Source organism: Gymnoscopelus braueri (assembly GCF_963280865.1).
Source record: "Gymnoscopelus braueri genome assembly, chromosome: 12".
NCBI lineage: Eukaryota > Metazoa > Chordata > Actinopteri > Myctophiformes > Myctophidae > Gymnoscopelus > Gymnoscopelus braueri.
This window is the reverse complement of record NC_137614.1, coordinates 9606760-9629743: the sequence shown is the minus strand read 5'-3', so window position 1 is coordinate 9629743 and position 22984 is coordinate 9606760. Positions and strand designations below refer to the sequence as shown.

Here is a 22984-nt window from a genome sequence, read left to right as displayed (position 1 = left end):
TTTAGCCGACTAAAACTAGACTAACGCTAAAACATTTCAGATGACTAAACACTACAACACTACCACCCAGACTCTTCAACAAACAAGTTCTCATTCTACTACTCTGCCACCAAAATGTGGAATGCCCTGACAGACACCATCCATTGTAGGATGTGTCACACTGGTTTCTTTCAAACTTGGCCTGAAAAACCATCTATCAGGAGACCACAAAGGGAGGTAATGTCATTTTCCCATCTCCTTTGTACAGATATAATGTGTTATTGTGTTAATAATTCTTATGCTATGTTGATGAATTGAACACATAGGACCACGATGGAAACAAGTCCCCAGGATTTATTTTGTGTTATCCTTTTAGCCTTAGGGCCATATTTTCCCATTATCCCTAAACATATTTGCAATTTTTTACTATTTTTAAAAACATTTTCAAATAGTTCAACTACATCGACAAGTTGTGAGCTTGTAGATCGGCTATTTGAAAATGTTTTTAAAAATAGTGAAAACACGGCAAAGAAGTTTAGGGATAATGGGTAAGCCACCGCCGAAAATAGGGCCCCCAATGTCTTTCTGTACCACCTGCTGTTTAAATTTCAAACTAATAAAGTATTCAATCAATCAATCAATCAATATACCTCAGCTTCCGTTTGCGCTCATTTATACAAAGATCCTATACTCTATGGCAGTGGTTCTCAAACCTTTTCATCTCAAGGACCCCCAAATTAACACTTATTAGCCCACGGACCCCCATTTGAAAAGATATGCCTGGGACCATAAGAGAAATTTTGTACGGCTCTAGCAGTGATTCTCAACCATTTTAATTTCATGGACCCCCTAGTTTGACATGCATTAGGCTACGGAGCCCCATTTAAGGACATTTCTATCTCTGGGACACCAATTTATATTGTAAAATCAATGTTAATTTAACTCTGAGAGAGATTAACTCTTAGAGTTACAGACCCATAAGGGTCCATATGGTTCCTAACTATCTATCATTTAGCTGGGGAACTCCCTCAAGGACCCCTGGGGGTCCCCAGACCCCACTTTGAGAACCAATGCTCTAGAGGGAGGGAAGGGAGACACAAAGACGTTGGGTGGGTGAGAGAGAGAGAGAGAGAGAGAGAGAGAGAGAGAGAGAGAGAGAGAGAGAGAGAGAGAGAGAGCAAGAGCGAGAGAGAGAGAGAGAGAGAGAGAGAGAGTGAAGAAAAGAAAGAGAGCGCGTGGGAAGAGGCACATGAAGAGAAAAACAGATGCACGCCAGAGAGAGAGAGAGAGAGAAGAAGGGCAAGAGAGGACAGTGCCAGCGGAGTGGGCTTTGTGGGATGATGAGGCAAAGCCAGAGTGACAGCATGTCTAGTGACAGCTATAAGCACAGGAAAGAAAGATATGCTTGGGCCAGCACCATGTCGCTTTGAGAGACGTCTGATCTGATAATGACATTTTCACACGCTACAAAAAATGCCCAGAGCAAAAAATTAGCCACACGGACGGAGAAAAGGCTGGGAAATTGGTTATAGAAGAGGGATGATCAAATAGGCATTAACAAAAAAGGAAAAAAAAAACAGATGGACGGACATGCACCGTGCATAAATATCGTCTCTGTCGGGTGGAAACCTTATACGTCCAAAACTGTTACTTTTCAGGATTTAAATTCAAAAATAGCAAAAGTAGCAGATCTACAAGCTCGAAACGCGTCGCTTCGCGCCGCGTTTCGAGCTTGTGGATCTGCTACTTTTGATGCTTTTGTGTGAAGCTGTAGTGCAGGGGTGGGCAACTTTGATGATGGAGAGGGCCACTATATTTCACTCCAGAGGGCCACATTGCATATACTGTTGGGCAGACACGTCTTATCTCCGTATTTTAACTTTTTTCATAAATGAATGCTGTACTTCGGCATTCTATGTCACGCAAAAATAGCAGAACTACAAGCTCAAAACGCGTCGCACCGGGACGCGTTTTCAGCTTGTAGAACGACTATTTTTGCTATATTTGAATAAGAATCCTGATTTTCTTTAGCTATTTTTGAATTGGAATCCTGAAAAGTAACATTTTATTTAATTTCGAATGCATTTAGTTATACTTATGTTAACTTTATGAACTTAAATAAAAATACATTGGACATAATAAAGACAATAGAATTGTAATACTAGTCATTAAGCTACTAATATAGACTGAAGTAATTAAAGCGGGTCATGCGGAGCATGTTTAGAATTGTAACAGCTGAAATCAATAATATATCAGTATTCTGATATTAACCTGCGGGCCGCATTAAGTGAAGGTCGGGCCGCATGTGGTCCCCGGGCCACCAGTTGCCCATGTATGCTGTAGTATGATCAAGTAGGGCGTCAATTTACAAAAAAACTCAAAAAGTTAGAATATGGAGATGGTTTCTGCCCGACAGCGACGATATGTCACATGCAACGTGGGTACCGTCAGGGCTCTGATTATGTAAATAAGTGTCTTGAGACAATGTGATTCGGCATTATAATAATAATAAAAAGTGAATTAAACGTGTGTGTCTCACCAGAGAGTCATCCTCTGCCACCAGAACGAAGCCGTTATTGTCAATGAGGTAGCAGTCGATGTGCTGTTGAGCAGGGAGGAGGGAAAAAGAAGAGTTAAGTCAGAAGAGAAGGAGTAGAAGTGAAAACGAGTTAAAGGACAACTTTGTTTTTTTTACAACCAAGGTTTATGTTTTAGCTTGTAATTAAAGTAAATATAGATGAGTCTTTCATTTACTGCTTTCTATAGTTTTAGTAATTTTCACGATTTTCTTTTACAGTGGGCGGGGGCATTCGGGCAGGTGGCTAAATATGTATTTTTTTACACAATAAAAAAGGTCCAGTGGTCTTTGATGGCCAGATGTGAGTTATTGGGGGTTAGAAGAAATACTGTAAATAATAATAAAGAAATCGACGGGTTATTGTGTAAAAAAAATACATATTAAGCCACCTGCCTGAATGCCCCCGCCCACTGTAAAAAAGATCGCGAAAATTGCTAAAACTATAGAGAGCAGTAAATGAAAACATTTGAACACTCATCTATTTACTTTAATTACAAGCTAAAATATAAACCTTGGTTGTAAAAAAACAAAGTTGTCCTTTAAGTCAGAAGAGAGTAGAAGTGAAACAGAATTAAGTCAGAAGAGAGGAGTAGAAGTGGAAAAGCATTAAGTCAGAAGTAAAAGTGAAAAAGAGTTGGTGCAGGAAGAGAGAAACTGACCTTATCATCACAGCTTATAGAACACTTCCCATCCAGAGCTGCACACTGCAAGACAAGCAAAGCCGGATTTAGAAGTAGTCGTATGACGACTGTGTCCCGCGTCAAAGAACAGGGCCGATTGGCAAGCTCACAACGCAGATAAATGGTAAATGGTGCATTTATATAGCGCTTCTATCCGAAGCGCTTTACATTGATTGTGCCATTAACCCATTCACACACACATTCATACACCGATGGCGGAGGAAACCATGCAAGGCACCAACCTGCTCATCGGGAGCAATTAGGGGTTCAGTGTCTTGCTCAAGGACACTTCGACACTAACTCTAGGGGAGCGCCCCAGCCCGGGATCGAACTGGGAACCTTGCGGTTTTCCAGTTCACTCTACCCGGCCACTCAACCCCTGAGCCACTGCCGCCCCAGATGCATTGAGACGTGTTGTGAGCTTGTAGGCAGTGGCGGAAGGAGTACTCTGATTGTTTACTTATTAAGTAAAGGTAGCAATACCACAATGTAGAAATACTCTGCTTAATTGATTAATGTATGTTTTGTCATAAGAAAATCTAAATCTACAAAGTAACTAGAAACTAAAGCTGCCAAATAATTAGGAGTAAAAGTGGAGTAAAAAGCATATACACAGCAAGCATGTGTATTAAGACTGTGTCTGGTCTGGAATGCATTGATCAGAACTGTCAGAAATTAGAACATCTAAAAAACGTGAATACATCCCAAATGTTCATATTTTATGGTCATGGGAATTCCTGGATAGGCTATCATCACTGTCCAAAACAGTTACTTTTCAGGATTGAAATACAAAAAAAATTAGCAAAAGTAGCAGATCTACAAGCTCAAAACGCGGCACTGTGGGTCACGTTTCGAGCCGCGTTTCGAGCTTGCAGATCGGCTACTTTTGATGCTTTAGTGTGACGCTGTAGTATGATCAAGCAGGCAGTGTTGATTTTGTTGACTAAAACTATGACAAAAATGTTAGTCGACTACCTTTTTTCACTGACGAAAACTAAACAAAAACTAAATAAAAACTAAGCTATGATGACTAAAACTTAGACTAAATATATTGAAAATTTCGTCAACAAATAAAAACAAGACTAAAATGTTAGGGAGGAACGAGTGGAGAAGAGATCCAGTAGAACTAAAAGACAAGTCATTTTATGCTTGGTTGCGCTCGGGTGTTGCGCTCTGAAAATAGCAGATCTACTGTACAAGCTCATAACGTAGATCGGCTATTTTCAACATGCAACCAAATGTAAAATCAGCCATTAAGACGCCATCAAGTCACGCCAAAATACATTTTCGTCGACTAAATCAACTGTAGATTTAGTCGACTAAAATCTTATGATATTTAGTCGACTAAAACTAGACTAACAGTAAAACATACACTCTCAAGAGTTAAATTATTGTCAAACATCTTAATTTACAAGAAGGGTACACAATTAGATGGAATTTTGGACAAAATCTTATCCAACTATGATAAAATATTTAAAGTTTTGGGTCTGAGAGTCTAAATCGAATCAAATGGTGGTCTGTGGCCCAAATGCCGAATAAATAATGGTCCTTGATGTGAAAAAGGTTGAAAACCCCTGGTGTAGAGCGAAAGCAGGAGGGGGCTCTAGTATAGAGCCTTGGGGTACTCCAGTCAACTATGGTATAGAGTTTAAGCGGCTTAAGTACCTGAAACATACACTGCTCCCTGAAGGTTTCGTTCAAATCAACCACTAGGGGGTACTACAAATTCAAAACATATGCTTGGCATAACACACATCAGACTATAAATTAAAATATTTTGGTCCAGTCATTACAAAACTCACAGGGCATGTTTCATAACACTGTTGAACAATGTGTGTAACATTATAGCCTATATTCGAATCACTTAGTAGGGGGGGTCAGTGGTGGAAAGTAACTAAGTACATTTACTCAAGTACTGCACTGTATTTTTTTTTACTTTACTGGAGTATTTCCAATTTTCTGTACCTTTTCTTCTACTCCACTACATCTCAGAAGTACTTTTACTCCACCATAATTATTATAAAATGTACTTTGTATGATTATTAGAGAACATACATTAACCTCTTCAACCCTATATATACTTCGGCATTAATAAATAGCCGATCTACAAGCTCACAATGCGTCACGATGTGACGCATTGTGAGCTTGTAGATCTGCTATTTACAAAAGATTTGTATGTGAAAACTTGTGAAGTGGGATATTCTGCATAATGAATACTTTCTACTTTTAGTACTTTAAGAGCATTTTGATACCAATACTTTTGTACTTTTACTTGTAACACACATTGTGGTATTGATACTTTAACTTTGTCCGACCACCACAGCGTAAACTACCGCTCAGAATTGGATAGAAATTGTGTGTTGTCTGTATGTGCTCGCATGCATTGTTTTTTGCAGACATGTGTATGCATTATGTGGGCGTCTGAGTGCACATACCTGTCGGCTGGCCGTCCAGAATTTCTTCTGAAAGAACTCCAGTTTCATCTGGATACCCACAGCTGGAAGAGAGACAGCACAACCGCTGAAACCAAACAACTGGTGTGTGTGTCTGTGTGTGTGTGTGTGTGTGTGTGTGTGTGTGTGTGTGTGTGTGTGTGTGTGTGTGTGTGTGTGTGTGTGTGTGTGTGTGTGTGTGTGTTACGTGCGCGTGCATTCGTGTGTCTGTGTGTGTGTGTGTGTGTGTGTGTGTGTGTGTGTGTGCTTGTATTACTATGCTTGTGAGGGACAAATAGTATAGTAGAAATTTTGAAACGGACATTGTGATGACCATTTTCCTGGTACTCTCAAGAGGAAATGCTTGTTTTATGGTTAAAACGGATATGGGGACTGAGAAGGTGGGCTATACAATTAGGAAAAGATTCAGGTATGGATGTCGGTGTTGATGATCTCACTTTCCTTCATCTCTCGCAGTGACACATTTCATTGTAGCACACCCGGATACGGAAATATGTCAAATCGAAGATTTTCGGTTCCGTCCACTTCCTGTTTAGGTCCCCCTCTAAAACGGTGTTTTCTCGGCTTTGCATTTCTCCGCAGTGGAATGCTGTTTAGCAACGCTGTTTTGAAACTGCTACTACTGCAAAATGGAATGTCGCCGATTGAAAGTTTCTTCTCTGGGCCACTCACACAACTACCCTGTGTGTCTACAAACAGTTGAACACGCGATCATAAGGGATTTAGCGAGGTCTGTGGCGAGGTGAAAAAAGTAAGTGAGTTTTCCGTTCACATGGCGATACATGGCGTTTTTACACTGGGCTGGAGGAGAGAGACTCCGCCCCGATCGGAATGTTTGTTGTTTGAGCGGCGTGCACGACTCGCCTGTGTGTTTAGAAACGATTGCACTTGCGATCATAATGGGGAAAAAAGAATTGTGAATTTTTTTTAGTTATAAAAAACACTAAATCGCTGGCAGTGGGCAAACACAGCCAGAAATAAGTCTGTCAGGGAATGAGTTAAGTTATGGTTAAAAAATGGCAAACAACAAAAAAAAAACACCATAAAATGCTGATGTCCTCACAAGTAGGCCATAGTACAGCATTATGTCCCCATGTGTGTGCGTGCGTGTGTGTGCGTGTGTTCTTTGCTGTGAAAGAGTGTGGGTGTTGATCTGGCTGTGATCACACATGGCAGCAGTGTCACCCTCGAGGGCAAGACAGAGATGACAAACCGCACGGAGGGGCATCTCTGAGCGGCCACAACAGAGCCGGGGCGGCGCTCTAACAAACATGTCCCATGCATCTCCAAAACAACGTCCCGACTATAGCATGTTGAACTCGCTCCCCTCTGGAACACTGGAGAATTGTTGTGTGTTGTGTGCAATGCCTGAATTGCAAGCCGCATTGAGCAGATAACTACATGCTTTAAGTGTACTGTATGTCTGTGCAAAGTTTTGTCTGCTTTTTGGGGGGGAAACAGAGATGTGTGTGTTTGCATTTAACGCTGTCCTTGCGTGCCTGTCTCTATATACAGCTGTTTCTCAACAACGGTCCAAATTGACTCTTTACGGGGTCTGTGACTCTGAGAGTTAAATAAACACTGAGGATTTTACAGTGTAGATCGGGGTCACATAAATGTAAAAAACGTGTATCAAAATGGGCGTTCATGGTTTAATGCATACTGTATCAAACTGGGGTTCTTTTAAATTGAAAAGGTCGATAATCACTGCTCTATACCAGCCATAGACGGCGGGTAATGAAGGCTAGGGTAGGCTAAGCCTTCCCAAATGTTATGCTGGGAGATTCTGGGAATTGTGCAAATTATTTATAATATATGCGCACAGCATTATTTAGTAATTTCTTTAATAATAAATCAGTAAAATCAGGCAAAAATATGAATTAAAAAACCTAACCCTAACCTAACCCTATAACCGAAATAAAGTAACCAAAAACCCAAATAAACTAACAGAATCCGCCCAGAAACCGGCAGCCCTCCCAATTGTCAAGCTCACCCGCCGCCTATGATACCAGCAGTTCTCAACCTTTTCTGGGTCAGGGCCCAATTGAAAATCTGGAAAGTGTCCGCGACCCACCCATCTGACCACTGTTAAGTGGTCAGATACGTGGGCCGCATGTGCATTTTCAGAGGATGTTTATTTAATGGTCAATCAATCAATATTGTTCCACCTGGGATCAATGGAACTAACGTAGTATACCGTTCCCGTTCCTATTCATCTGTATCACAATGAAAACTTGTTTTTCAAGGTTTAAAGACAATACATAAACATGTATAGACATGCTTTGTTTTATATCAATGTTATACTATCAAGAAAATCTTTTGTGTTTTGCCAATTATATGGGGGCCCACTACTTGCAATAACTACACGGCTCACCAGTAGGCCCGGGCCCACAGGTTGACATACATCGTCATATTTTGGCGTTTAGGTCTTGCGTTCAGAACTGTCTCTAGAGGAAAGTGTCGTAGCCTGGGATCAACTCGGTCTTCAAGTCGGGACTAAACCGGATATAACCGGAACCCACAGCGGAAATCAAGAGCGCTGTGCACCTCCAAAACTGGTATGTCCATCTTTTACGACTAGCAAGACTAAACTAATTAATTCGCATTATGTGGGGAAAAAAACAATGCGACGCCAACCGGAACCACCCACCAATTCTTTTTTTCTAAACCGGATCACACGTCTCAGATTTAGAAAGAAAACCAGGCTTTCCTCCGCGGTGGAAAGCCTGTTGACGCGAGGTTAGTGTCATATAGTTGGACTGTGTTGCTACTGTATAACCACACTTAAAAAGCAGTTTCACCCGGGACTCGGGCCCTCTCTCATGAGTCAATGTACATAAGATAATAATAGGTCTAATACCAGAATGTAATGAAATAAAAAGAATAACAAAAATAAGATAAGGCAAAGAAAGAACAATGATTAAACGTCTGTACAGAGCCTTAACAGCAATGGGGGATACGTGTGCCAAAAATGTGAGGGGGGATTATTGTGTATGTCTGTACATCAATTACACATATTTCTGTAAAAGTGCCATTGCGAAAACAAGTTTGATTATTTACAGATTCATGGAATTGGTTCTTTGGTTCTCTCTCTCTCTCTCTCTCCATCCCAAGTCTTTGTTCTTCTACATAACAGAGCTGTTCTCACTTCAATCGCCCTCAGCACAGCAGGTACTCAGACACTGACCTGGACACAATTTCATCCATGCCTGGGAGGGGAAAAAAATAACCTGGCATGGAATGTGAGAGACTCTTTTTCAGGGGCTGACTGAGGGATCGACAATCGACAAATCAACACGGTGCCCTCTTCTCATCTTTCAGTACCCCCCTCACCCATTACCCTATGCTTCTCCTCCGAACCCCCTAGCACAGTGGTTCTCAAACCTTTTAATTACTCTTTCCAGAGACCCCCAGAAGCAAAGATTTGAGTAAAAAAACATCGCTTATATATATATATTCAAAGATTTGCACACATTTACAAGAGTTTTCAAAAATAGCAGATCTACAAGCTCATAGCACTCACTGCCGCACAATGAGCTTGTATATCTGTTATTTTTTAATAGCTAAAGTATAACATAATAGTTAAAGTGGTTAAAATGATTGTGACGCTATATTAAATACTTTTGTGTTTGTGGGGTATAAGTAAAAGTACTGGAAATTGGAAATACTCCAGTAAAGTAAAAGTACCTCAAAATTGTACTTGAGTACATGTACTTAGTTACTTTACACACCACTGACTAGGGCTGAGGTGGAGAGGCGAGTTTTCAAATTATGGTGAAAATTTTGGTTCTAACTGCAACAGGGAGTTTGTTCCACAGTTTTGGAGCCAGGTGGGAGAAGATTAGCCTGGCCTTGCCCGACTGATCACTTGTGGGATTCACTCATAAGTTCCACCACCGTGGAGGAACTTGCAAGTGAATCCCACATGGTCAGTCTGGCAATAATGCCAGGCTATAGAGAAGATACAGATGTACAGTAAGGCAATTTTATAATATTACAACAGCCACCATAATTGTTCAAATTAACCCATTAAGACCGGGAACGCATCTGTGTGTCATTTTTAGATTTCTTTGGCTATTCAAAAATAGCAGATCTACAAGCTCATAGCGCGGAAATCGTGAAAATGTGTGCAAATCTTTGAATATATATATTCTTAAAGCGAACATTTGTAACTGAAATCTTTGCTTCTGGGGGGTCCCTGGAACAACATATTTTGAGATGGGGGTCCGCGGCCAAATACATATAATTTTGGAGGTCCTTGACATGAAAAAGTTATTATTATATTATACTATAACCACAAAAGTTATTTTTTTTTTTAACTGTTAGGATTTAGAAGACATTTGTAGAATCCCCAAAAGAAAATATTTGAGTTACAAATGTTCGCTTTAAAAAATTATATATAATTTTTTAAAGCGAACATTTGTAACTCAAATCGTGAAAATGTGTGTAAATCTTTGAATATATTATATTCAAAGATTTACACACATTTTCACGATTTTTCAAAAATAGCAGATCTACAAGCTCATAGCACGGTGCCGCGCTATGAGCTTGTATATCTGTTATTTTTGAATAGCCCAAATATATTAAAAAATGTCACGGATGCGTCCCGGACTTAAGGGATTAAAACAAGCTAGTGGTGTGGCACTATTTCAGCACGCTTCAACCCCAAATGATCAGTCTCGTAATAGCTAAGGGAAACCCCATGCCAGACCACCTCTATAATGGAACCACCTGGACATCTGGGTTTTTCGCCCGCATGGGAGAACAAACCGCTCAGCCAAAAGAGCGATGGCGCCCTGGCCAAGGGATGTATTAGGCTTCTGGGCATCAGGTAGGGCTATAGTCTCTACATAATCATATAATTACGTTCAGAGAGTATATGGGTATAAGAATTCCATTACTTTGCATGTATTATACAAGCACAACCACACTGTCAAACACAATCATTCTTTATTCATCCGGATCCCCATTAGCTTCCACCAAAATAGCAACTACTCTTCCTGGGGTTCCACAACAAACATAACAATACATTATCACATATAACACAGCACAATAAAAACATGCACAGTCTTGCTAAAAACATTTCAAGACAATAAAAGTCAAGTAAAAAAAACTAAGCATGACAATCCATTAACACATTGGGTGCCATAACCGCGAATCTCCGTTAAATCAATCTTTTTGTTTTTGTTTTTTTTTCCACAAGGGGGGGGGGGCTAGCGCAGCTTTGGAATCACCCACGGTGACTCTGAGAAGGAAGGGACAGATGGATCACCGTGCCAAAAAACCTGGCTCCCGTCCGCTCCCATTCTATCTCCTTGATAAAAACCTCTGCATCTCCTTAACTTTTTACAGTGGGGAAAACAAGTCATTTTCGATGCGCGATCACTCTGCAATGGTGGCTCGCGCGAGAGATGTTATTGTTCCAGGTGTTAGCCAGGACCATCCATCGTCGTGCACGCATGCATTGTTTACATGCGGGTGCTCGCCGTGGAGTCTACAACTCTAAACAGCGCAGCGTTACAAACGGTGAGATCTCTGGCACTCAACGTAATCTGTTTTAATAAAACGGACCGAAATTATATTCCATGGAGGTTATTCAGGTCGGTTAATGAATTTTAGGGTCATTCATGTGTCTTTTAAGGAGTAACTTAAAACGTGTCTTACTGGGTGCTTCAGTGATCACAGTTGGTAACGTGTTTCATATTGTATATATTGTATTGTACATTACAGATCTGCATACTGCATTTGTTCTGGGTTTGTTTAACTACGTGACCCCTCCTGGCCTGCCTGATAGTGTGAATATGATGATCTCTCACATAATGTATTTGTGAGAACCGACAAACTGTCTGTTTACTATGACAAATATTCCTAAATTGTATGCCAACCTCTCCTTTACTCTGAGCCATGGGAGACTGGCATGCAATTTAATTAGCCAGATACATAGTCGACCAGAGAGAAAGAAGAGAGCAATTCTACCATATCCTATGAAGAAACCTCTTTCCAATGACCATTGGCATATGAACACAGTGACAAAGCCACATTTTCACATTTACCAAATTTAAGCTGTTTATTAGCGTTTTTACGAACGTTCCTCGCAGAATATGGGATCTGTAGTCGTGGTTGCAGCCCCATAGCCCGGATGAACAGTGGGTGAAAATGACGGGTATGGATTACTTGATCTAGCTACACTTCAGTTTAGAAACTGGAACTCAGATTATCTACTGCAGGCAACCATATTGTAATTTGAATATAGATGAAAAAGTGATCATTTCTTTTAAGAATAAGCAAGGGATAATTGACGGGTCATTATTGATACATAAATCTCGACGGGGTGATTAGGCACCGACGCGTAGCGGAGGTGCCTAATTATCCTGAATGGATCCTGAAGGGCTTATTACACGGCTACTTAATAAATACATTTGAAATTAAATTTGAAATTGACCCAAAAGTAACAACAAAACAAAATATTTCCTTGCTTACGGCAATGAAAGTATTCCATAAGTGTTGTGCTGGGCGGACACGGTCGCCTCGGAAAACAAGGAAGTGTTGATCAAATAGAATACATCTTCGGTTATTGCATTGTCTATTTCTAGCTTCAAATGTTTTCAAAAACATACTTGAGAGCAATGTTTAGCTGTAAATTACATTGTGTGTTTGTTGACATGGCTGTCATGTTAGATACAAAGTCAAATAAAAAGAAAAAACAGCGCCCTCTGCTGTTTTTTACTTATTCATTTGGCTCTGGGCGGAGCTGAACGGACGACCCGTGCTCAGGGAAACGGGGGTTTTGGTCTGCCTTCAGCCCTCCACTTTCGGTGGTGCGACTATGTTTTCATTCCCACTAACAGTATTTCTCCACGGAACACTAACACAATTTCTCCCAAAGAACATGGATCGTTTTGGTTATAAGCCCACTTGTTTCTATGATGAATGTTACTAACTTTCCGTGGTTTTGTCTGCTCCGAGGACGCTATTGTTAAATGAGTTTCGGTTTGTTTCCAGTGGGAATTGAGCAGCACACATGTAAATCCCGCCCACTACATTTGATTGGGTAAAGCGCAGCCTGCTTCCTGATCTGAAGGCACGCCCACGCCACGCCAATGTGCACGGGCTGTCAACACGGCTACCGACAGATCCAAGCGCAGCGATGGATCTGTTCTTGAGAGATTATGTTAGATATGGCACACAATCAAGCAGCACAGATTGATATGAGCCAGGTGCTCTGAGCCTTTGAATGGACAGCAGTCTGTTATAGAGCTCATTGGTCATTATCAAGAAATAACACACTGCTGAATTCAGTGATTGACCAATCAGAATGAAGCATTCAACCAAGCCGTATAATAAAAAATGTTGTGACCTTGAGTAATGTTATCTCAAAGTACACAATGAATGGTTTGTTCTCAAAATACCAGTTTTCTGAGACAGTTTTATGGCCTATGGGAAATCTGCAGACTGTGCCAGAGCTATAAAGGAAACCCGTCAGTGAAATTATTGCATAGTGCAAATTAATCTGAACATCAACATTTTTCCATGTATTTGTCTCTGAGGTCTGGTCTACTGACCCACATAATATGACATCCTCTGTTATATTGAATATTGTCATAGCAACACCTTAAAGGCATACGGTAGTAACTTTGCCCTGTGTTAACATAACAAAAAAATAAAATACATGTATTACTCATCATTTATCTCTATACCAGCAGGTATCAGCCACTGAAGTAGTATGGTGGTGTTTACCTGCAGAAACACACTGCCCTCTCGCTGTATTTGGGAGTTTCCACAGTAGCAGTAGTAGTTTGTTTTGGTAGTCCAAAAACTACCAAAACAAACAGTGAAAACACCAAAATACAGCGAGAGGTGTGTTTCTGCAGGCAAACACCAGCAGTGGCTGATAATTGCTGGTATAGAGGGATATGATTTGGTAAAATAAATAAATATATATATATATATATATATATAGTTTTGTTAGGTAAACACAGGGCAAAATTGCAGGCTATGAAAAGCCTATAAGTTGTTATACCTTTAAAACCGAGAAAGCAGAGTGTCATTTAGATGTTGCTATGTATATAGCAACAGGATTTTTTTTTATTTTTTAATCTGAAAACTTAGGTTAGGATTTAGAAGGACTTTAAATCGGCCTCAGGTCTAAATGGGTAAAAACAAAATTACAATCCATACTGAAAATAAAGGGCTCAATAATTGTACAATAAATATCCAGAATTCAAGTACCACTTGCTGCCACTTCTACATTGTATATTGCACATTATGGAAAGGCAAAATGTAATGTTTGGCTGTATTAAACATTACATTTTGCAATGTGTAGTGTTCAGTATTTATAATGATTGGAATATTACATTTGTTTTCTAAAGCAATACTACATATTTCTACATTGTGGTATTATTACTTTTACTTAAGTAAATAGTAAAATAGGAGTGCTACTTCCACCACCCGTGAACACTGTCAATTGTTCAGTGGAGCGCCTGACCCCGCCGGAGGCCCTGCTGCCCACAATGGAAGCCAGGCCTCTGCAGTGGAGAGCCAGTGTTCTACCCTTTAAGACTGAATACATTATCCCATCGCATGCCATTTTTAGAATAACATTATATAACGTGGGGTGATTCATTATCAGTGAATCAACAAATGAAGAGTCTTTGCACAGAAAACAAACAAACGCAATGTATACATCAACATTCTGTGACCACACACACGCACACATCCGCACGCACCCACTCACACAATAGACGAATCCACAGACACAGCACTGCCTGTGGGCAGCCATAGCTGCGTTGTCGCGGTGCGGACACCGCAGCTATGGCTAACTACAGGCAGTGCCTGTGGATTTGAGTATAGTCCAGCTAATTTTGGAAAATGTTGAAAGTATAAAATAGTGTTGAAGTGGTTAATGCTGTAATCATGTGTACAGCTCCCACTTACAGGTAGGAAACATACTAAATATCAGTTTAGTGCAGCAGTTCTCAAACTATTAGTGTCAGCAAACCCCCCCCATCCAATATCAAGGTCCCTTAAGCCCCCCCTCTCCCCCCCAACGGCACCTCAGTGTCCCTCTTTCAAAAATATTGATTCCAGCGCCTCCCAATGTTCTCTGAACGCCCACTGAGGGATTGTACCGCCCCCCTTTAGAAACACTAGTCTAGAGGGTATATACGTGGTTAATAACCTTTATTATAGTATATGTATAATATGAGCTGTTTGAACTGTTTGTGTCCCTTAATCAGTTTAATATTGGACACGTCTTTTAGTTTCCAAATAAGGAAACGATTCCTTGGTTCAAGACTAGACTAGACTACGTGACAACCAGGATTAGTTTGGTGACAGCCGGAATGTAGACGGCATCCCGGGAGCAGTATGGGTTGGCGCCCCAGCCTGTGTCTTCCGTGAGGAAGAAGCCCAACAAATCCACGGTGAGGCCTTTAGGAGGGCAATTCAAGCAAGCCGCAAGTGGAGCCTGCAGTACTACCGCGACCCAAGAAACCATCACGCCAGAAGGAAATGTTTGGGACGGGGGGAGTCTGGTGCAACGCTCAGGTCCTGGACCTGGTGAGACGAAGGAGGAGCCCGGCCAGGAGGCCACCCACAGAGCCTAGTCCCTCCACGTGCCAGAGCCTCCCCCAGTCCCGGCAGAGTAGTTCCGGGGAAGCGGACTGAGTGGCCCTGTCTTTCTCTAAGAGGACTGACCGTGGGTAGCTACTGGGACGTAAGTCGGGGCTTGATCAACTCCGGCTGGGTCACCTGGGCGAGGGTGTATATTGTACGTTGCGAGACCCGAAAGACCCGTCGACCCCAGGCTACAACACTGATGATATGTCCCAGGTGCATCCATGTGATGTTTTCTTTATAGCAAGGGACAGTTGGCAACCCTAATTGAGTGTGTGTGTGTGTGTGTGTGTGTGTGTGTGTGTGTGTGTGTGTGTGTGTGTGTGTGTGTGTGTGTGTGTGTGTGTGTGTGTGTGTGTGTGTGTGTACTCCAGGCGCTGCCTGTCATGTGATTGGCAGGCTTGTCTATCAGCAGAACCTGCAGTGTTGTTTTTTTATAGGGCTTTAAGAGCTGTCAGCACCTGTTCTTATGTGGTTGTTGGCAGCATTGTTTGGCTGGCTATGTATCGAGGTCATGTACTGTGTGTGTGTGTGGGCTCTGTTTGTAACCCTGCCTTCCCTGTCTGTGTGAGTCCTTCTGATTTGGAAGTTTATTATGAGAGGGAGACCTTTGTTAAGTCTGACAGGGGGACATTTTCTGTTTCAGCTTCACCCAGCTTCTCCAGCTCGTAGAGGAGCTGTCAGGGGTTAGTCTCTAGCTCAGGGCCACTTCGACACTTTGACAGGGGCCGGGAGGTCTAGCCAACTGGCTAGACCACACCAGTGTTGATTTCGATCCAGTGTTGTCCAATCGTCGACTAAAACTATGACTGATGAAAACTAAATAAAAACTAAATAAAAACTAAGCTACAATGACTAAAACTAAGACTAAATATATTGACAATTTCGTCGTCAAATACAAACTAGACTAAAATGTTAGGGAGGGACGAGTGGAGAAGAGATCCAGTAGAACTAAAAGACAAGTCATTTTATGCTTGGATGCGCTCGGGTGTTGCGCTCTGAAAATAGCAGATCTACAAGCACAACGTGTCGCACTGCGACGCGTTGTGAGCTTGTAGATCTTCTATTTTCAGCATGTAACCAAGTGTGAAATCATAAATCTTATGATATTTAGTCAACTAAAACTAGACTAACAGTAAAACATTTCAGATGACTAAAATGACTAAAACTAAATGGAATTTGATTCAAAAGACTATGACTAAATCTAAATGACAAAATTTGCTGTCAAAATCAACACTAGACCGCAGGTTTATGTACCTGGTGAAAAGCAAGTGTGTTGCTGTGAGAGCTACAGTGATGTATGTGTGTGCACACAGGGAGGAGGACCAAAATAAACAACTTCACTGAAGATATCAGCCTGTTCATAGAATACTACCAGAAATATCACACCACTTCTGGCTCATCTATTTTGTTATTGTAGGCCGGTATGTGGAGCTTGAGCCTAATTTATACTCCTCAGCACGGCGGTGCCAAAAAGAACTAATCTACAAGCAGTGTGGTTGTGGTGTAGTGACAGGGAGCACGGCTGTGGCCTGTTATAGTAATATGTACTTATGTACTCAAGTACTGTAATTAAGTACAATTTAGAAGTTTTTTTTAAAAACTTTATTTGAGTATTTCCAATTTTCTATACTTCTACTCCACTACATCTCAGAGGCAAATATTGTACTTTTTACTCCACTACTTTAGTTACTAGTTACTTTAGTTTAGTAGACTTAGATTATTATTACAAAACATACATTAACACATAAAGGTAGGGTAAGTGATTTTCTTTGGTTTAAATAACCTAGGCCTATAGCTCTATATTCTGAGTACTAATTGCTATAGAGTGTTTGTTCAGTAAAAGGAGTCTCCTTGTCTCTCCAACTCTTTATAAAACAGAAAATGCATTTTCGTTTCAGTTTCATTTCCAATTTTATCCAATCAGGATAGAGAACTCAATCAGGATATAGATTAAACAAGTGAAATTGGAAGTGATGACACTAAGAAATGAGCAGGCAAAACTGGAACTGGAACACTATAAAAATGAAGCTTAAAAATTGGTACTTTCTCCTGATTGGCTGAGATTTTGACACCTACCGAAAAATTTATTTTCTGTTTATCAAAGAGCTGGAGAGACAGGGAGACTCCTGTTACTGAACAAACACTCTATAGCAATGATTACTATCAGAATATAGTATTTTAACCTTTTAACAAAATACTTTTTGTTTTAACCAAAAAATATCACTCACCCTACCTTGACCCGTTTTGTACATCGGATATTTGAAATAGCAGATCTACAAGCTCACAACGTCCTCCCGCCTTGTGAGCTTGTAGATCTGCCATTTTCAAAAGAACTTCACACATTTTGAAAACTTGAAAAATGGGACATTCAGACTTATTTAGACATTGTGGTATCGCTATACTTTTACTTAGTAAAAGTATAGTAAAAAAAGTCTGAGTACTTCCTCCGTCACTGGTTTTAGCCAGAGCCCAGGGGAACAGGTGCAGATTATCCTGTCATGTGGGGTTGCCAGGTCCTTTCAACAAGCCAACACGTCTGAACCCACAGGGGAAACCCAGGAGCACACAGGCTAATTTAAGACGCTGCAGGGTGAACGACAACAACCCAAATACACACAGCAGACAGAGGGGTCGTATCAGGGGAAAAAACAGGGGGCGCAAAAACAGTGTTCATTTCGTCGACTAAAACTATGACAAAAAATGTTCGTCGACTACCTTTTTTCACTGACGAAAACTAAATAAAAACTAAGCTATGATGACTAAAACTGAGACTAAATATACTGACAATTTCGTCAACAAATAAAAACTAGACTAAAATGTTAGTGAGGGACGAGTGGAGAAGAGATCCAGTAGAAGAACTAAAAGACAAGTCGTTCTATGTTTGGTTGCGCTCGGGTGTTGCGCTCTGAAAATAGAAGATCTACAAGCTCACAACGCGTTGCGCTGCGAAGCGTTGTGGGCTAACTGCTATAGTAACTATAGCTATAGTAACTGCTATAGAGTGTTTGTTCAGTAACAGGGGTCTCTCTGTCTCTCCAGCTCTTTAATACACAGGAGAAAAAAAAGATTCAGGTGGGTTGCACATTTTCAGCCAATCAGCAGAGAGTACCCATTTATCAGTTAGTGCTACAGTTCCAATTTTGTCTGCATTTCTTTGTGTCATCACTTCCAATTTCACTTGTTCATCCTGTATCCTGTGTGAGTTCTCTCTCCTGATTGGATACAATTGGTATCCCGACCTGAAAATGTGTTTTCTGTTTACCAAAGAGCTGGATAGGACAAGGATACTCCTGTTACTGGACAACCACTATAGCAATTAGTACTATCAGAATATAGAGCAGAATATAGACCTTTTCAACTGGTCACAGAAAATGTAGATCCATAATGATCTATCGTCGGACTGTGTGTACACACAAACAGGAAAAAGGTCACCCGCGTGGTAACTTTCCATGTCGCAGGCACGCTGAAAACAGCATCTAACGTCAACAATGCACTGCAATTGGAAATACTCCACTAAAGTAAAAAATACCTAAAAATTTTACTTAAAGGAGTAGTTCACCCAAAAAATTACTTATTTTCTATCAGTTGAACACCCCATGAAGCCTTGAATTCATGGATTTCTTTTTGTTTTTGTCGCATTCCTAAGCCAATAATTTGATGACCGGGTGTATTTCCGGTAGGAGACACACAGAGTCTACTTTGTGTCTCCTACCGGATACATTAGCATCTTTCCGCCGGTAATGAAATTATTGGCTTAGGAATGCGACAAAAAATAAATAAATCCATAAATTCAAGGCTTCATGGGGTGTGTAATTGATAGAAAATAAGTCATTTTATGGGTGAACTACTCCTTTAAGTACAGTACTTGAGAGACAGACACCACTCCTCTGCCCTGAGATAGAGCAACAGATGAGCGGGGAGGACTCCCTGGAGTGCAGACAGTGGTAGCTTACCAGACGGCTCGTTCAGTTATTTAGCAGCTTTTTTTTATAAACGTTCTATACATTTTGTATCCATAAATATGTTATGTAGTAACTAAATGTAGACTTATTTCTCATCTACAGCTGCTATTTTACATTTTAGATAAAAAAAAATGCTCCTGTTCAAACGGCCTGTTTCGTCTCGCTTAACCCATTAAGAGCGGGAAAGCAGACTGTGTCATTTTTAGATTTATTTGGCTATTCAAAAATAGCAGATCTACAAGCTCACAGCGCGGCACCGAGTGCCGCGCTGTGAGCTTGTAGATCTGCAATTTTTTAGAAAAATCATGAAAATGTGTGCAAATCATCAAATATGTTTTTTTAAAGCGAACATTTGTAACTGAAATCTGGGGATTCTACAAATGTCTTCTAAATACTAGCAGTTTTTTGTTTTATGTTTCTATATCAGTGGTTCTCAAACTTTTTCCACATCAAGGACCCCCAAAATTATATGTATTTGGCCACGGACCCCCAGAAGCAAAGTTTGAGTTAAAAAATGTTGCTTAAAAAAAATAATATATATATATATATATATATATATATATATATATATATATATATATATATATATATATATATATATATATATATATATTCAAAGATTTGCACACATTTTCACGATTTTCTACAAGATCTACAAGCTAGTAGCGCGCTATGAGCTTGTACTGTAGATCTGCTATTTTTTTAATAAGCAAAGAAATCAAAAAATTATACAGATGCGTTCCCGGTCTTAATGGGTTAAGAACAGTCGGCAGTGGGGGAGAGGGCGGAGGGGGCGGAGGGGAGGGTCCGTGATTCTGACAGAGAGAAGGACAGTAGGTGCTTGGCGGTGAGAGTGTCTCCTCAGACGGACTCCCTGGACAGCAGGCAGGGGTACAGAGCAGACGGCTCGTTCAGTTATTTAGCAGCTTGTTTATCAACGTTCTATACATTTTTTATCGCAACTAAATATAGACTTATTTCTCATCTACAGCTGCTGTTTTACATTTTTGATTTAAAAAAAATGCTCTCCTGTTCAAACGGCCTGTTTTGTCTCGGCCCAAACAGGCACACTAGCGGAGACTTGAGTGACAGGTACCTTGGACACGCTCAATTATTGATAAAAAAGCTAATCCTACTGTACCTACTGTACTGCTTTTTTATGTTCAGCTTTTTTTTGGTGTGAATGAGGCATCAGGCCAAAATTTTTGGGGGGGTTTCTCCAAAAACAGTGTTTTGGGGGTGGAGTTTGGGGGCCTTTACAGTTATCTCATAGCAATTTCACACCAGAAATGTAGTACTGTACATTGCATGTCACAGCTAAAATGCACTGTGCATGTTTGTATCATCATCATCATCATCATCATCATCAGCAGCAGCAGCAGCAGCAGCAGCAGCAGCCAGTATTTCAGTTCTAGTGGCTGCTGGAGTCAGAGAGTGGGGTGCATGACTTTACCTGTCCTGTCAATTCCTCCTTTTGTTTGGCTTCAGTTCAAATGTGGCCACTGCCTCTCCACCAGAGCTATATGCCTCTTGGCATAATAGGATGAATGCATATTGTTCAGTCATTACTCTTTGAATTGCCGATGTTCAGTGTCCACCTTTCTTTTACTGACGAACTTTGAACGTGCCATTTTCATTCACATTGGAAATCTAGGCTTCTACTGTTGCTAAAACCACTGCAAAAAACTAAAAGTAAACTGGTAAAAGCACACTGGTCAAAAGCGAAAGTAACGTCGGCACTCTGAACTCTCAATGACCCCAATCAACAACTTCTCGGCTCCTCAACAAGCTGTTGTCACGGAGATGACAGTCCATAATACAAGTGTACAGCTATGGGCACACACCTATCACAGTGGTGTGTTCTAGTTTTTTTCGGAGGGCATACGATATGCTCGACATGCGCGTGGTCGTGGTTACGCTCGCGAGTGGTCAATGGATGAAATGGTTAGTAGAGGGCTACGCTTTTTTTCAAAAATGTCTGCATGTCAAGCTACGTATATAGCGTAACACGGTAGAACACACCACAGACCTATCAGTCTCACATTAAGACACACCACTCGTGTCTGTGCGATTGGGCTCGGTGAATGGACATGCCGGGTTTGGAATCGGCTTGCCTTGATATACTGCGTTGCGCACGGTGTCGCGCACCGAAAATAGCCAATCTACAAGCTTGCACTCACTTTAGTATAGTCAAACTTTACTGGAGATGCAGCGTAGGCTACGGCATTCAATTGCAATTGAATATTGGGGGTCCTTGACATGAAAAAGCTTGAGAACCACTGACATAGCAACATAAGATTCTCAGAAAACTCAGAAGGCCTCAGGTCTTAATGGGTTAATAATAACTACATTGGAATTACAATTTAGCCATTTAGCAGACGCTCTTAATCCAGAGCGATTTACAGTAAGCAAGGATCCATTGCAACAGAGGTTGCTGTTTTTTTCTCCTGAAAAGTAGCAGTTCTGGACATTGACAGTGACAATATGGTATCTAACGACGTATAAACAAAAGGCAGTGGGGCAGAGAAGAACATCAGAGAAGGGGGACATAGTGTATGGGGGCACAAATTCAACTTGTCAGTTCAAGACACCCGCAATTGTTTTCAACTCTGAACGTTTGTGACAATGAAAGCCTGGAGCTTAGCTTTAACGTCTTCAGTCTCACACAGATGTCAAAACATACCTTGTCACTTTCTGCAAACTAAGATGGATCATTGTTTTTTTTGTTTTTGTTTTGTTTTTTAAGATCTCAAGCGGTCGACAAAAATATGGTTTCAGACACCATCGGTCAACTCACGTTCAGCTGATGAGAGTGACGGGGGGCCATTAAGGCCAGTACACTGTACACCAGGATTAGGGTCCCCCCCAAGGGGTCTTTGAAGGGGTTCCATGGGGTCCCCAGCTGAATGATTCATAGTTGTGATAATAACAGTCTGTTCACAACATTAGCGAAAATAGCAGATCTACAAGCTCATAACACCTTGTAGATCAGCTATTTTCACAATTTTAAGTCCTTTTTTTCCCTTTTACATTTATTTTTATGCCTTTATTACAGATAGGAAAGTAGGCTGACAGGAAATGGGAGTGCCATGCAGCAAAGGCCGTCGGGATCGGGACTCGAACCCACAACGCGCTGTCAGGCTACATTGTAGCCCAGGTGCCTGGACCGCTACGACAGCAGACCAGGCCTTAAATCTTTTTTTTTTAAATAATAAAAAAGGAACGGTTTTAAAGCGTTTCCATCCGAGAGCGAGGATAATTATAGTGTACATGCACGTTGGCAGGTCTCCTGTCTGTATTAGATTGCAGAAGGGGACACATTTTGTATAGTTAACAGGCTGAGCGGGGCAAGAAATGAGCTGGCTGCTGCTGATCCTCCCTTCCTCTTTTCTCTGCCCCGCTCTCTCACTTCACCGCCATCTTCATCATCATCATCATCATCATCTCTCTAATGCTCTGAATTCTTCAGCCAACATTTAATTTCTCCGGGTTATGTTTAACCCATTCAATCCCGGGAACGCATATACTGTATTATGTGTCATTTTAGATGTTTAGCTTTAACCATCATCTTTATACTTTGGGCTATACGCGCTACGAGCTTGTAGATCTGCATTTTTTATTTTAATCGTGAAAATGTGTGCACATTTTTGAATATATATATATATTTTTAAACAACATTTTTAACTCAAATATTTGCCTCTGATGGGGTCCCTG

General features: G+C 40.9%; 1 protein-coding gene across 1 annotated transcript in view; it reads right to left on the bottom strand.

Annotated features, from left to right (window-relative positions):
• LOC308096367 (voltage-dependent calcium channel subunit alpha-2/delta-3-like) overlaps positions 1-22984 on the bottom strand; it is a gene marked incomplete at both ends in the record, with an annotated part of 311418 nt that overhangs the window by 33078 nt on the left and 255356 nt on the right. Inside the window, 3 exon segments of the mRNA XM_080443791.1 lie at positions 2519-2581; positions 3217-3261; positions 5673-5734. Coding sequence (XP_080299917.1) covers positions 2519-2581; positions 3217-3261; positions 5673-5734 — 170 coding nt within the window.